The sequence below is a fragment of the Podarcis muralis genome, chromosome 2 (genome assembly GCF_964188315.1).
Source record: "Podarcis muralis chromosome 2, rPodMur119.hap1.1, whole genome shotgun sequence".
NCBI classification, from domain to species: Eukaryota; Metazoa; Chordata; class Lepidosauria; order Squamata; family Lacertidae; genus Podarcis; species Podarcis muralis.
In genome coordinates, this window is record NC_135656.1 from 28,846,637 (window position 1) to 28,861,335 (window position 14,699).

At 45.9% G+C, this 14,699-nt stretch overlaps 1 protein-coding gene across 15 annotated transcripts in view; it reads left to right on the forward strand.

Moving 5' to 3' along the window:
- CEP131 (centrosomal protein 131) overlaps positions 1–14,699 on the forward strand; it is a 31,420-nt gene that overhangs the window by 8,431 nt on the left and 8,290 nt on the right. For 8 of the 15 annotated variants that reach the window (XM_028714598.2, XM_028714528.2, XM_077924068.1 and 5 more), the window contains exons 7-20: positions 554–715; positions 1,167–1,284; positions 2,201–2,320; positions 2,482–2,650; positions 3,889–3,989; positions 4,209–4,391; positions 4,918–5,109; positions 5,440–5,577; positions 6,278–6,403; positions 7,151–7,267; positions 8,964–8,993; positions 11,348–11,450; positions 12,693–12,894; positions 14,439–14,606. In XM_028714598.2, coding sequence (XP_028570431.2) covers positions 554–715; positions 1,167–1,284; positions 2,201–2,320; positions 2,482–2,650; positions 3,889–3,989; positions 4,209–4,391; positions 4,918–5,109; positions 5,440–5,577; positions 6,278–6,403; positions 7,151–7,267; positions 8,964–8,993; positions 11,348–11,450; positions 12,693–12,894; positions 14,439–14,606 — 1,929 coding nt within the window. The remainder of the gene's footprint in view (positions 1–553; positions 716–1,166; positions 1,285–2,200; positions 2,321–2,481; positions 2,651–3,888; positions 3,990–4,208; positions 4,392–4,917; positions 5,110–5,439; positions 5,578–6,277; positions 6,404–7,150; positions 7,268–8,963; positions 8,994–11,347; positions 11,451–12,692; positions 12,895–14,438; positions 14,607–14,699) is intronic. The other 7 variants (XM_077924073.1, XM_077924075.1, XM_077924076.1 and 4 more) reach the window with 4 other exon arrangements.

Sequence of the window (14,699 nt, forward strand, 5' to 3'; positions counted from 1 at the left end):
GCATAGATAGGTACACATGCACAGCTGTGGGAATGAAAGCATACTTGCTCCTGAATCTCTTATTTTTAACCTTCTTGCTAGGAAAAATTAGACTGCAGTTGTTTCTAAGAGCCCTCATATTAATGTTAGTCCAGAGACTCATGATCCGCACAACCGGGCTGTATATGAGCAAAAGGAGATTCCCTCATTGTACGCCAAATGCTAAGGTTTTTCTTCCTTTAAAACCTCTCCCCTCCCAACTACATGTTTGGTGCTCATCCCTTGACCAATTCAAGTGCCGTCGTAGATGAAAATGCAGGAGTGATTTAGCAGGACTTACTTGTCACTTGCAAAATGTCATTAAAGGGAGTGAATAATGTATTATGTTAGTGGGTGAGGAGCATTTTCTTTCCCAAGGCAGTCAACCAAGGACAGTATCCTTGAGAAAAACACAGTATCAATACACTCTGGGAAATAGACACGTGTCCATCACTGGGTAGTATGGCATGCTAACAACCCGTTGAGCAATACAGAGGATGCTTCTGACTGAAGTGTTCTTGTCTTGTTTTCTTAGTAACATTATCAAAGCCACTTCCAATGAAGACACCGAGAGTAGCAGCTACATGAAGTCCCAGAAAAACTTTTCCAGCAGCAATATCCTGGCTCGGAACAATAATAACAGCAGTAGCAGTAACCCCCTCAGGAGGCAGGAAGTATCGGAGGAGGAGGCTGAGCGGTAAGCGTGAATTCACTGGCAACAAAAGAGATAACCAGAGGAGATGTTGGGAAGTTATGCAGAAGGATGAGAGGAAGCCTCATGGTAGTTCAGAGAAGGGTACATAATATGTTGCTGCTTAGCAGCTTTAACAGGTGCGTTTGATGATTTCCAGCTGATAGGTCAGTCCTTTCACATTTTATCGGCTCTAATAAAATAGTTCTGGGGCCTGATTTCCTTTCACGTTCGTCTAAAATATATCCCTCTGAACCGAGCGTTGGACTTTATATTGTTTTCTAAGAAGAAGAAAAAAGGTGAGGGGGCTCTTTCTAAACAGGAGCTATATAGACAAGAGCCACTCTTTCAGCATGGCATCTCTCTCTGTGTGTGTCTCTGCCTGCTTCATGGCAGGGTTTCCATTTGTGGTTGGAAAACCATCTCACTTTTTGTTAACTTCTTTCTACCCATTCAGGTTCATTAACCAGGTCAACTTGGCTGCTGTGATGATACAGCGCTGGTACAGACGACACTCTCAGAGGCACAAGGAAGGTGCAGCCCAGCTCAGGCACTTACTAGCTTCCAAAAGAGAGGTATGTCTGGCATACATGCATTGTATAAAGCGGACTTTCATGTTTGCTGAGAATCCCCAAATAGTTTTGTTCATTTGGGGTCATATGGTTATATCCATATTACTGATATCCATTCATTTGGCCATTTTTTACAGTTCTATGAGCCATTTTTTCAAAGAGCATAGTTTGGCAAAGACCTGAAAAAAGTGAGTGGGGATTATGAAGGACACTGAAACCTACCTTCTCCCACTTTCAGGAAGTTCTGTTCATTCCTTTTCTGAAATCTCATCAGATGCTGTCCATATACTTCTCCAGATCTCCGACCCCCACTGACTAGCTATAATGGCTTTGTTCTACTTCCACTGTCAGAGGCAGTATGTTTCTTTATAGCATTTGTCGGCACTGTTAGAACAGGATACTAGACTAGAGGGGCCTTTGGTCTGATCCAGCTTGCCTCTTCTCTTCTCTTCTTCCTAGATTGGTAGCTTAAAAAGAAAACAGAAAAAACTGGGTTTTTTGAGAAAGATTTATTCATTAGTGCATTTACAGAACAGCTTTCTTTAACTCAAATTTGATACTGCTGCTCTGAAACAATCCAAACTCTACACCAGTCCTTATTGTTTCTCTTTTCTATCAAAAACTGAAACTACTTCTTTTCCACAGCAGTGTGGCTACAGCTGTGCAAAAAGCTATTAGCAAGGCCTTCTCATCCTGTCCGGTAGTAGCAGAGCCCTAAATCAGTTAATTGTCCCGCATCTGAAATGTACAGGAATGTCTGAATTTCTTTTTATTTCTTGAGCTTCTTGATACCTTAATAAAAACATCTCCGCGTGTTAGTGTCTCTTGCGGGGAGCGGGGGAACCCAGCTGTCATTTGTACCAGAATAGGAAACTGGTAATAACACCTGAAAATCCTTTCTGCCTCAACTCCTTTTAAGGAAAGGCAGCAGCAACTCACAGAGGAGGGCAACATGTTGGATTTGCAGCGGAGGCGAGACGAGGAGAGGAAAAAGATTCGAGAGGAGAAGGCACGTCTTGCCAGACGAGCAGCCATTCAGGTAGGGGCTTGATACCAGCATTGCCTGCCTTGGACATTAAGGGAGGATCAGTTCATTGCTTCAGTTTGTTCAGAGCTTGGAACGTATTTATTTGCCAGTGCTGCAAATGGAGGAGCAAGTGGACCATAACAGAACACTTAACACCATTTTTTTTCTGCTAGGAGCTGCAGCAAAAAAGAGCCCAGAAAGTCTTGGATACACAACGCTTGGTTGAGGAGGAGCTGGCAGCAATGAAAGAGAGCAAGAAAACCAGAAGAAGAAAACCTGAGAAGGCTGGCTCTGTGAAGAACGCTAGCCCTGCCAACAGCATCATCAAAGCCAACAATGCAGGTGAAAAGTACTGGTAGATTGTGAAACTGTAGGTAAAGATGTCTCCTGAACATACCTCTAGTCCAGGAAGTAGGAAACCTTTGACCCTCCAGATATTGTTCAACTACAATTCCCAACATACCTGTCCACTGTCCATGCTTGGCTGATAGGGGTTGAAGTCCCAGGTTCTTCACAGCTTCAGTGCAATGTCTGTGCAGTTATACTGGATCTGGTAGGCCTACAACTGTCCTATCATTTTACCAGATAAGTTGCAAAACAGTATATGATCATTGAGACCACAGATTGCATTAGGGAGAACCAAGCACAAAGTACCATGCCAGAGATGTTGAATGAAAAAGTTCAGAGAAGTCTAGATGCTCAAGCAAGAAGTGTTCAGGAGAAGATGTGTGCAACTGGTTGCTGCAGCTCTGTGGTTGCTGGGAAGTCCTGAGGAAATCAAAAGGGAAGGGCGGAATGGAAATACTATTGCTAAATTGTACATTGCTGTGTCTGCAAAATGTGTGTGTTACGGTTGCATTTCGTTCCAGTAACACACAGCTTCACTTTGAAGCTCATCCAAATGCAATTGGTGCTTGGTCTGACCAAGTCAAAGAAGAGTCCATTGTGATGCTCACCCACTTCCTCCCATTGTAGTGTAACTAGAAACCTTCATCAGACAAGCTGCACACCAAGGGTGGGGAGTTTCGGACCTGGTGCCAAATGTGGTTCTCCAGGTCTGTTTGGCCTTCAGGACTCTTCCCCAGGCCATGCCCCTATCCAGACCATGCCACTCATCAGCCCTGCTCTGCACCCTCCTCAAGTGCTTTTGGCTTGTTTGAATGTGTCCTTGGACTTGCAATAATGCCTCCTGCTTCTGTGATGGAGACTGGAGAGATGGTCTGTATATGCGTTTAGAAATTTCTGAGATTTGTGTCGCTGGAACATATCCTACTGTAGAAAGGTAAAAGACATAGCACTTGCTCTGCCCACTTTTGCCTTGTTGACACCTACCATCGTCAAATAGCCAAAAGTTCCCCACGAGAGCTCCGCCTTGGACTGAAAAACAGCCTCCGTTCACCATGCCTTCATGCATGTAATAGAAGAGTTTTTTTCAGCCTAAATTTTCATTGCTCAAGATATGGTTCTTTGCTCATCTGTTAAAAAGGCAAAAAGAAAACTCTCACAAACCCAGCACACCTGATTATGTTTCTGGGCACTGGATTCCTACCATAGCAAATCCTTTTTGTTGTTATTTACAGATGCCAACTTCCACTTGGCAGCTGCAGATACAGAAGAACATTCTGCTGGGGCTTGTCTGTCTGTCCCAGGACAAAACAAACTACCTGAAGATCAGCCACAGGTGCCCCTTTCTATTTTCTCATGCTCCCAAAAGCTTAGTTGCTGTTTTCTTTTTTTACTTTGCAGTTTGCACAGTTTTCAAGTGCTTTTCTATGAAATATACTGTTCAGCTTGCACACTGTACTGTGAGGAGATGGATCTACTAACTCCATTCAAATGAAGCACCAGGAATTCACCTTTCTTGCAATCTCACCATGCATGGATTTTCTCTGTTTTTAAGGATGTCAGCTCTGGAAAGATGGGCAGTGAAGACTTGGAGACTATTATTACTGCAGCCAGCAGAGCACAGTCCAAAGTCACCCTTAATGAGCTACTGGATACCTTAAAGTTGTTGGAGGAGGAGCCAGAGTTGCCACCACAACCCAAGGCCTGCAAAGAAGATAAATATGCTTGGGTAGATGGGGTAAGTGGAATAGATAAAGAAATCTATCTGTCTTTGTCTGTTGTTCCTTTTTCATGATTTATTCTGAAGCTGTTACCCTGAATCAACAACCTCATTTGAGGTTCTGGTTTTTTGTTTTCCATGGGCCAGGAAGTAAAGGGCATCCCATTGCTACTGTCTCATGTTGTGCAAAATAATTTGCTGCTGATCTATTGTGACCCACAACTATTTCCACCAACTCCAAATACCTTTGATAGTATTATTTGCATGTTTGGTTATCCTAAAGAGAGTTGAGGAAATCACCCCCTCTTGAGTCAGAAAGTCCTTTCATTTAACTCACACTAGCACCTGGTTTTTAGTTAAAGTAGACTAGAAGATGACTTTCCTGGAAAACATGGTCCATCAATAAGTGCATGTCCGCAAGAATTTTACATTTCTATGATTCTCTGATTCTATTCTTATCCACAACTCATGGTTGAAGTATATCTGTTCTGCCATTCCTGTCTAAGTCTAGCATAGATAGCTGCCCTTTTCTCCCTAAATACAGGAGGCTGACTCAAATTCTCTCACTGCTGACAACCTGGAGAAGTTTGGGAAACTGAACTATTCTCCGGGAGTCCCTGAGGAAGGCACGCTGCTCTCGGAAGCCAAACTTCAGAGCATCATTAGTTTCTTGGATGAGATGGAGAAATCCGAGCAGGAGCGACCTAGGTCTGCTGCCTCGGCTTCCCAGCGAGAGGTGAGCCCCCGAGCATGAAGTTAACTTTCAGCAAAGATGGGAACCGTCTGTTTTCAGTGAATTAAGTGGGTAATTGTCTTCACCTAATGCAACAAAAAAGAGGATTGAGTTTGCAAGCTCATAAAATTCACATTGGGATTTTGCTGCTGTATTGGCCTCCAGCATAAATGGCAGGTCTCATCTTCCTTGAGGCAGATAACTAGGTCTGCCTCAGGAAATTAATAGGTTGGTTTGTAATCAGCAAAACGTGAGCTTAGTAACTTTAGATGTTCTATTAAAAGAGAAGCTCTTAGTAGTAACACCAAGACCTGCATTTCTACCACCTGTCAGGGGCTCTTGTCAGAAGAAGAGCTAGCTCACCTGGAACAGGCATCAGCAGTTGCCACAGAGGTTACCAGCTCCATCATGCGGCTGAAGCTGGAGGTAGAAGAGAAGAAGAGAGCCATCACATTGCTACAGACAGCACTGGTGGGTAACTAGAGACTAATCCCATGGCAGGTTTGCATGTGCTAGGAAAGAGGGGGCTGTGTCACAAAGCACAGCAGAGCCCAGGATTCAGCTATGTTGTGTGGAAGATACATGAATTTAAAGCCTGAGCAGCCAAAGTTGCAGAGGCCTACCCTACCTGGCAGCCTAGGCTTCTGCAGTCTGGTTTGTGAAGCCAGACAAAGCCATCAGTAAGGGAGAAGGGAATTAGCTCTGTGGCAGAACATCTGCTTTGTATGCAGAAGGTCTCAGATTCAGTCCTTGGCATCTCCAAGGAAGGACTGGGAGAAACCCCTGCCTGAAACCCCTGGAAAGCCCCCATTAGTCAATGTAGGCCAAGGATGGGGAACGTTTGACCCTCCAGATGTTGCTGAATTACAGCTCCCATTAGTCCCAGCAAGTATGGCTAATTGCCAGGGATTATAGGAGTTGTAGCTCAGTAACATCCGGGAGCCAAAGTCTCCTCACTCCTGGGGTAGACACTGAGAAAGATGGACCAGTGGTGTGATTTGGGATAAGGCATCTTCCTACATTCCTTTGTCTGGATGGGAAGATCCTCTTGTCTGAGAGTAAGCATACACGTGACATGCGTTTTCTTTTCCTTCTCTGTTTTTTTGCGGGGTTTAATTTGGCTGCATAGCCCAGCTTATTCTGAATATGCCCGGGTTATTCTTTCCTGCAGGCACAGCAACGGGAGCTGACTGTACGTCATGTCAAAGGGACAGAGAAAGAGCTGAGCCGCCAGCTGGCACTACAAAGGGAGCAGTATGAAGCAGCTATCCAACGGCACCTAGCCTTCATCGACCAGGTATCTTCCTCCTTCCCCCCATGCCCACTCCTTTTTTTTGAAGATGGGAAGGTGAAGATATTATTCTCCCCCCCCCCCCCCCCCCGCTTACAACCCCTTTACTAGACTCCTTTGCACTGCTGGCATATCTATATACTTTTACCTCTCCCAGCTTCAACTAAACATACTAATTCAAGGTGTAATCCTTGACTAGGATGGTGAAGGGGGAGCTCAGCATCCGCTTTGACACCTGGGTAAGGTGGCAGCCTTACAGTGCTTGCTCTTCCAATTGCCTGCCACTATAGTAGATGTAGTATAGTATAGTATATACTATAGTAGATGTAGGGACGCGGGTGGCACTGTGGGTAAAAGCCTCAGCGCCTAGGGCTTGCTGATCAAAAGGTCGGCGGTTCGAATCCCCGCGGCAGGGTGCGCTCCCGTTGTTTGGTCCCAGCGCCTGCCAACCTAGCAGTTCGAAAGCACCCCCGGGTGCAAGTAGATAAATAGGGACCGCTTACTAGCGGGAAGGTAAACGGCGTTCCGTGTGCTGCGCTGGCTCGCAAGAGCAGCAATGTCACGCTGGCCACGTGACCCGGAAATGTCTCCGGACAGCGCTGGCCCCCGGCCTCTTGAGTGAGATGGGCGCACAACCCTAGAGTCTGTCAAGACTGGCCTGTACGGGCAGGGGTACCGTTACCTTTACTTATAGTAGATGTAATTTTGGGGAGGTGCTGTGACTTGATCCTCCTTTGCACCCATCCCCTACAGCTGATTGAAGATAAGAAGACTCTGAGCGAGAAATGTGAAGCGGTGGTGACTGAACTGAAACAAGTGGATCAGAAATACACGAAGAAAATTGCCCAGATGCAGGAGCAGCATGAGCTGGTGAGGAAGTAGCTTTTAGTTCCTTGGGTGACAGAGCTGCACACCAGCTAGATAAAGTATCTGAATAGTTCTCCTTTGGTTCGTAGACAGGAACCAGGTTAAAAGCCGTAAGCAGTGTTGGGACCTTCTGAAGACCTCTTTCCTGACCAGCCGAGAGAAAGACGAGAGATACAGAATGCTTGAGGGGTGGAGGGGAGCATTAAGGCTGTCTGAAGTATAGAAGTTTCGTTTTTCACACACAAAAATATCCAGTGTATGAGTTCCCCTCCCTTTTTTTGTACACAATATGGTGGAAAAGGCCTTGTCTTGTACTTGGTGAGAAGACTCTCAACTAAGTCTACCTGAATATTATTTCTTTGTTCTATGCTTGGTTGCCTTTATACGGCTCTAGCTGCTGAATCGGAAGTATTTATGTGACATGATGCATTTGGAGTTATCCTCTCCTTCTTTGCAAATGGGGAGGGATTTCTTATACCTCATGCTGTGCAACGGAATCTGTTTTAAGTTGAAATGAGGGGCATTTGTAACAAAAAGAGAGAATTGGTTGTGACTGTAAATAGTGCTTTTGTCTCTCGGATTTTTTGGTTGAGCTAGACATCCTAGGGTGGCAGGAGCAATGAGAAAGTCTGCATCTCTGGTTCTTGCTGTGCTTGGAGGTCATGCTTATAGCAGTCCCCTGCCAGGGCCCAATGACAATTCATCCTTATTTTTCCGAACAGTTTCTTAACTCTGACTGAAACTGGGTAGGAATAACTGTATGTATTCAAATCTAATGCTCACCTTTTTTGGCCAAATTACATCGCAAAACCTTAATTTGGTGGCACATTGACATTCACCAGCAAACAGTTTTTTTTGGTTTCAAGGTTCTGAAAATTGAGGTGTGCATTAAATTCAGTGGCGCATTAGACTTGAGTAAATATAGTAGTTTATAGAGTGCAGTGCCTAAGACTAACTCAAGTTAAGACTGTATGTCTTTTATGCTGGATATAGCAAGTTCACAACAGCATGGCTGCTTGCAAGGGCATTTGTAGCTAAGCATGGGATATGTTACCATTACTAAGCCAGAAGGATTGTCCTAGGTTCCTGCGAAATCATTCCCCTTTCCTTTCCTGTTCATCCCATTTGGAATATGCTTCATTGGCTGAAGCCATTCAGCCCCATCTTGCAGTTGGCCCTTCTTAAAAAGAAAGACTTGCTGGCTTCCATTTGATTATAGCTATAACATTTCTGGGAAAGGGCAAATGAAGCTCCTGCCACCCAGAGCTTTGGAATTAATAAGCCGAACTGACCCAGGCTCTTCTCTCATGTCTTAATAGCTTGTAGCACTTAACTAAGCACCCTTGTTCTAGAGGATCATTAACAATACAAGATAGTTGTGACTGTCTTTGTTATCATTAAAGGGGAAACTGTAGACAGCTAAGGATTTGCATTGGCAAAGCTGCCCAAACCAAGGAGTCTCCTTTGCTTGGTTTTGCTGCTTCTGCTTCTTGGCACACCCTTCCCTGCAAAAGTAGGAAGCTTTCTCGGCGCTTGGATGAGCCTCGCCTTGGCAAACACTTTGAACGTTCGCAGGAGCCCAGCTGCTCCAGATCTTAGCATTTGCCAGTTGCCTCTTTGCACCTGTTTCCCAAGACACTCTTATTTCACACTCCTTTCCATTTCCCTCTATCTCTCACTTCTTCCTCTTTCTCTCTAGGTTTGGCGCACTCTGGGCCCCCTCTGTGAGGTAAACCTTTTCTGTGCGTGCTCTTTGGCTTCAGCTTTTGTCTCTCTCACCTGTCTTGAGCCTGTTGGTGCAACTATTCGTGAATTCTTTAGATCCAGGGGTGGAGAGCCTGTGACGCCTCCCCCCACCCCGATGTTGTTGGACTCTCAGCTCCCATCAGTCACACCCAGCAAGAGGGGTAAATGGTTATGAGAGCTGTAATCCAGCAACATCTGGAGGGCCACAGGTTCCCCACCTCCTGTGTTAGGTCCCTTCTTTGGGGGTATAGCTAGGGCACTTGTTGCAGCTTGGGACAAAGAGCTCTTCCTTGATAGTGGCATGCTCTAGGTGTCTGTTTTCATGGTCATGTCAGATGCCAGCCAAAAGTGGAACTGCTCTTAACTCTTATCCTCAGCCTTTTGGTGGAGTTGCCTGTGAAGCAAAACTAATCCAAATTCCTCAGTCACTTTTGCATTCCTCACTGCCTACTGATAAATGGATAGACCCACGTTCAAATATCATTCATAAAATTCAGTGGGTAGCAGTGGCGTAGCGTGGGGGGTGCAGGGGGGGCCGGCCGCACCGGGCGCAACATCTGGGGTTAGGGCAAATCCACAGGTTAGGGGGCGCAAATCCACGGGTTAGGGGGCGCAAATCCACGGGTTAGGGGGCGCAAATTACTTGCCTTGCCCCGGGTGCTGACAACCCACGCTACGCCACTGGTGGGTAGACTTGGACAAAACTGAAGACAGGTGACAGGGGGTGGTGGTTTTTTTCAGAGCATTGAGGGTGGTTTGAAAGAGGGATTGCTGTTCAAGATGTGTATGCATGCCCCACTTCGACTTCTATGCAAATAAATTTTGCAAGTTCCATTTTGTTTTAAAGGGTGGAATTTAACACTAGGCCTGCTCAGAGTAGATCCACTGAAATGAATGAACTTGACTAAGTTAAGTCTATTAATTTCAGTAGGTCTGCTCTGTTGAATCCCACCCATGATTTGAAAAAGTGTTTGTACAGAGATAGCAATAGGACAAAATAAACACATGTGTGCACCATCAAAAGCAAAACATCTCTCAAGAAAAGGCAGTGGCATTGTCCTTCAACCAATACCATCATTTATCTGGGTCTAAGAAGCCAATGAGCACCGATGATTAATTCTAGTATGCTAACGAGATTGCAAAGTGGAATACTGACAAGGGGAAAATAGAAATAGGCTGCAATCCTAGCCTTGATCTGCACTTAGAGGGGATGCATTCAGTGGAGATGTCCCTTTGCTAGACTTTGCTGGCAGGGTAGAAGAGCTCCACTGCCATAGGAACCTTTCCTGCCCCTGGGCTGTTTTGGAGCTACTTCTACCAATGTTCCTGCTGGCAATAGCTGGTGCAAGACTCTGAAAAGGAACATTTCAGGAGGAGAGCAGAGCTGGCCAGGGACCCGCAACTTTCCAAGCTGGCCCATTTTGTAGAAAGGGGCCAATGAGCTGTTGTGCCAACCTATAGCTAGTGCAGAAAAATAAGAAGATACCCCCACCTCCATATTCTGCACTGGTCAGCAGGAACCAGCAGAGCTTCAGGTGCGGCAGTACTTCTGCCACTCTGAACAATCCTGGGCAGAGTTAGGATTACTCTACTGCATTCAGAATAAACGCTGTTGGTAATACTTAACTAGATGGAGCAATTATCCGACTCAGTTTAAGGCACTTCTTTCATGTTCCTGTGTACCCTCCCTCCCCCATTTTATGACTGAGGTGTTTAGGTTTCCTGATTCTGTTGCCAAAGGCCAATGTAGTGGAGAGCTAGAAGGTGGGGGAGAGGAAACCTTGAATTGCTTTTCGTGGGGCAGGGGATGTAGAAGGAAGTGTGGAGCCTGTCTTAGCTACTAGCAGGTCAGCCAACAGTACGCCTTCAGCTGAAATCACCAGACCACCTTCCTCTGTGCCTGTGGTTAGAAATCTGCTTCTTAAAATTTGGGATCCTCAGAAGTGATATCCCTCATCTTGCTTTGCCACATAAATATGCACAGTCCTGCTCATATACTCAATCTGTGTGAGTGTGAGCGTAGTGCACAAACCCGAATTTACTTAGGTATATGCTTTCAGTAGGTTCCGTTGCTGTTTCTCTATCTTTGGATATATTGTTGATAGCTGGGAAGGAAAACTCATTACAGGTTTTCTTTGCAAGGTTGCATTGCTGGGAATCCAGCCAGAGTTGCGGGGAGGCAGTGAGGCAGGGTGTGCACCTACTGCTTTCTCTGTGTATAGAGGAGGCACTTCATGACAGCCTGGGCAGGTTCATGGACAGCAAGTTTTCAGTATTTAATGAAGAAATGTCTGATTTGTGTCTTGCATTCCCCCCTCCCCTTTTCTTCCCCTGCAGGAAATAAAGAAGCTGAAGGAACTCATGAGTGCCACAGAAAAGATCCGCCGGGAGAAATGGATTGATGAGAAAACCAAGAAGATCAAAGAGATCACTGTTAAAGGTACTTGTGGATATCTGTGACTGAGTCATCTTCTTGCTACCATTATGCACAAGGAGTGGCTTATTCAATGTAGAGTTAGTGGGACTGCAGAACTGACTCTAATAATAATAATAATAATAGCAAGAGTAACAATAATTACAATAATTACAATCTATCCTGCCTTTTGCCAGGGACTCAAGGCGGCTCACTAAAATGAAAACTAATATAAATAAAACACACATAGCTAATGCATTTTATATATGTAAAGGTAAAGGGACCCCTGACCATTAGGTCCAGTCGTGACCGACTTTGGGGGCATACAGCTTCCGGGTCATGTAGCCAGCATGACTAAGCCGCTTCTGGCGAACCAGAGCAGCACACGGAAACACCATTTACCTTCCCGCCAGAGTGGTACCTATTTATCTACTTGCACTTTGACGTGCTTTTGAACTGCTAGGTTAGCAGGAGCTGGGACAGAGGAACGGGAGCTCACCCCGTCACGGGGATTCGAATCGCCAACCTTCTGATCGGCAAGTCCTAGGCTCTGTGGTTTAACCCACACTGCCACCCGCATCCCCTTTTTATATGTATATATTAGTTAAAAAGTAATGACACTAACAATGTGAAAATCTCTCTATTAAAATGCAATTGGGGCGGGGTGGGGTGGGGACAGTACAGTTAGCACTGTTGCATCCCTGCTCCTAAAACTGAGTCATCATTATGTGTGACTTTAGGGAGGTGATGGAGGGGAGATTGTTACAGCTTTCTGTGCAAAAAATAAGCTTCTTTAACAAAAGCACTAGGGAGTGACTTTTTAAAAAGCAAAATCTATAGGATTTGACTTGTAGTCTCTCCTTGTTGAGAATTACTTAGTAAGCATTGCATATATGCTTTGCCCTACTAGGATCAGAGGTCAGGCTTTTTTTTCTTTTCTGTTCCCTTACCATGGCTCAGCTCTGTTACTAGAGTTTTTGTTTGGAACTGAGATGAGGGTGACCCAGTCAGATGACTGTCAGGGTTGCAAGGCTTCTTCTTACTGTATCATGCACAGTAAGCCTCCATCATTCACTACGTCAGCCAGCACTTGCCATGCCCAGAGAGCTATGTGCTGCATGTGTGCATAGAATGTTTTAATGTAAGGTATTCCAATTGTAATTTTTGCTTTTCAGCAAAGTTTGCCTACTTTGGCAAATGGGACCTTTCTTTAGTGACCGCCGCCACCCATATCTTGCTAATAGTTCTCCCCATTTGTTCTCCATTCAGGTCTGGAGCCTGAGATTCAGAAGCTTATTGCTAAGCACAAGCTAGAGATCAAAAAGCTGAAAACCCTGCATGAAGCAGAGCTGCTACAATCCGATGAGCGGGCAGCCCAGCGCTACGTACGCCAGACGGAGGAACTGAGGGAGATGCTGGAGCATGAGAAAGAAGAGCAGGGGCAACGAGAGAGAGAGCTGGCAAGGCAACGGTATGCAGGGCTTATGGCGCAGAGCTTGCACAACTTACTTATACAGAGGGGCGGTGGAAGAGGACTACATTGCAACTGTGCAAAGAGAGGGAGGAGCTGGTGAGGCAACCCAGTGTGGTGGCACACAGAAGAAGTGAGGACTTGCATGGCAGCTGTTCAGGGAAGGGAAGGTGGCCTGTGGGGAGAGAGAGAGTTGGGGCAGAAAGGTGGCAGCAGGAAACAAGCTGCTCGGGTATAGTATTTCTGCTTGACAGTTGGAGAAGGCAGCACCCCTGAAAACTGTGTGAGCAACTCATTCAGTGGAAGGTAACAGCTGAAAAAAATGGGTGTAGATTAGTTATACTGCTAGTTTAGCTGTTTCTCCCATTATAATAATATTACATTTTATTTATACCCCGCCCTCCCCTGCCAGAGCCGGGCTCAGGGCGGCTAACACCAATAAAATCACAGTAAAAGCATAATGGGGGGGGGGGGACAATTTAAAATACAGGTTAAAATGCAATTTAAAATGCAGCCTCATTTTAAAAGTAGCCGATAAATCAAGACCATAAGGGGAGGGAAACATAAGGGTCAGACTGAGTCCAAACCAAAGGCCAGACGGAACAGCTCTGTCTTGCAGGCCCTGCGGAAAGATGTCAAGTCCCGCAGGGCCCTAGTCTCTTGTGACAGAGCGTTCCACCAAGTCGGGGCCAGTACTGAAAAGGCCCTGGCCCTAGTTGAGACCAATCTAACCATTCTGCAACCTGGGACCTCCAAAATGTTGTCATTTGTGGACTGTAAGGTCCTCCATGGGGCATACCAGGAGAGGCGGTCCGGTAGGTACGTGGGTCCTAGGCCACATAGGACTTTAAAGGTCAAAACCAGCACCTTAAACCTGACCCTGTACTCCACCAGGAGCCAGTGCAGTCGGTAAAGCACTGGATGAATGTGATCCCACGGCAAGGACCCCGTAAGGAGCCTTGCCGCGGCATTCTGCACCTGCTGGAGTTTCTGGGTCAGCTTCAAGGGCAGCCCCACGTAGAGCGAGTTACAGTAATCAAGCCTGGAGGTGACCGTTGCATGGATCACTGTGGCCAGATCAGGGCGAGAAAGGCAATACAATACCATTGATACAGTATGTAGAGGTGAGGGAGAGTAAGCACATTGGCCCTTACCATAAAGCTGTTATTGTATTTCCTTGTCCAGAAACAGCTTTGTGGTGCTATCCTGGCTGTTAGTCTTGACTTCAGAGAGCCAAGACAGGCACCTGTTGTTGTTCTATAGGAAGGAGGTAGCAGATAAACAGAGCTGGGTAACATCCTCTGAAGAGTTACTTGCATGCTTGCTGTGACCTTGATAACATTCTTACTGAGCCTTTCCTCCCAGCTGCCGGGTTTCTCCTCTTCCAACTTCTCTGTTCCCAAGTAGAAATTTGGCCCCTCTCTTCTGTGATGGCTGTGTTTTTTTGATAACTCTTAAGTATGCCCAAAAGGGACTATGTGTCATCTTACATTTTCTCCCAGCATAGGAAATCATTGCTCCCTCTGCTTCCCCCTAAACCTCAGGCCAAACCAAGGATACAGCACCCTTGGTAAGACCCTCTCTGAAAGAGTCCCTCCACACAGGTATGAGAAACAACTGGAGCAGGAGGAACAGGCTCTGCAGCAACAGAGGCGCCGACTGTACAATGAGGTGGCTGAGGAGAAAGAAAGGCTCAACCAGCAGGCGGCCAGGTGAGAGAAGTAGGTACTGGCTTCAAAGCTGCTGGATATGTAGAGCAGGTTGGTTTGTGCAGTGCAGAGTGCATAGAAAGAACCCACCAAGTA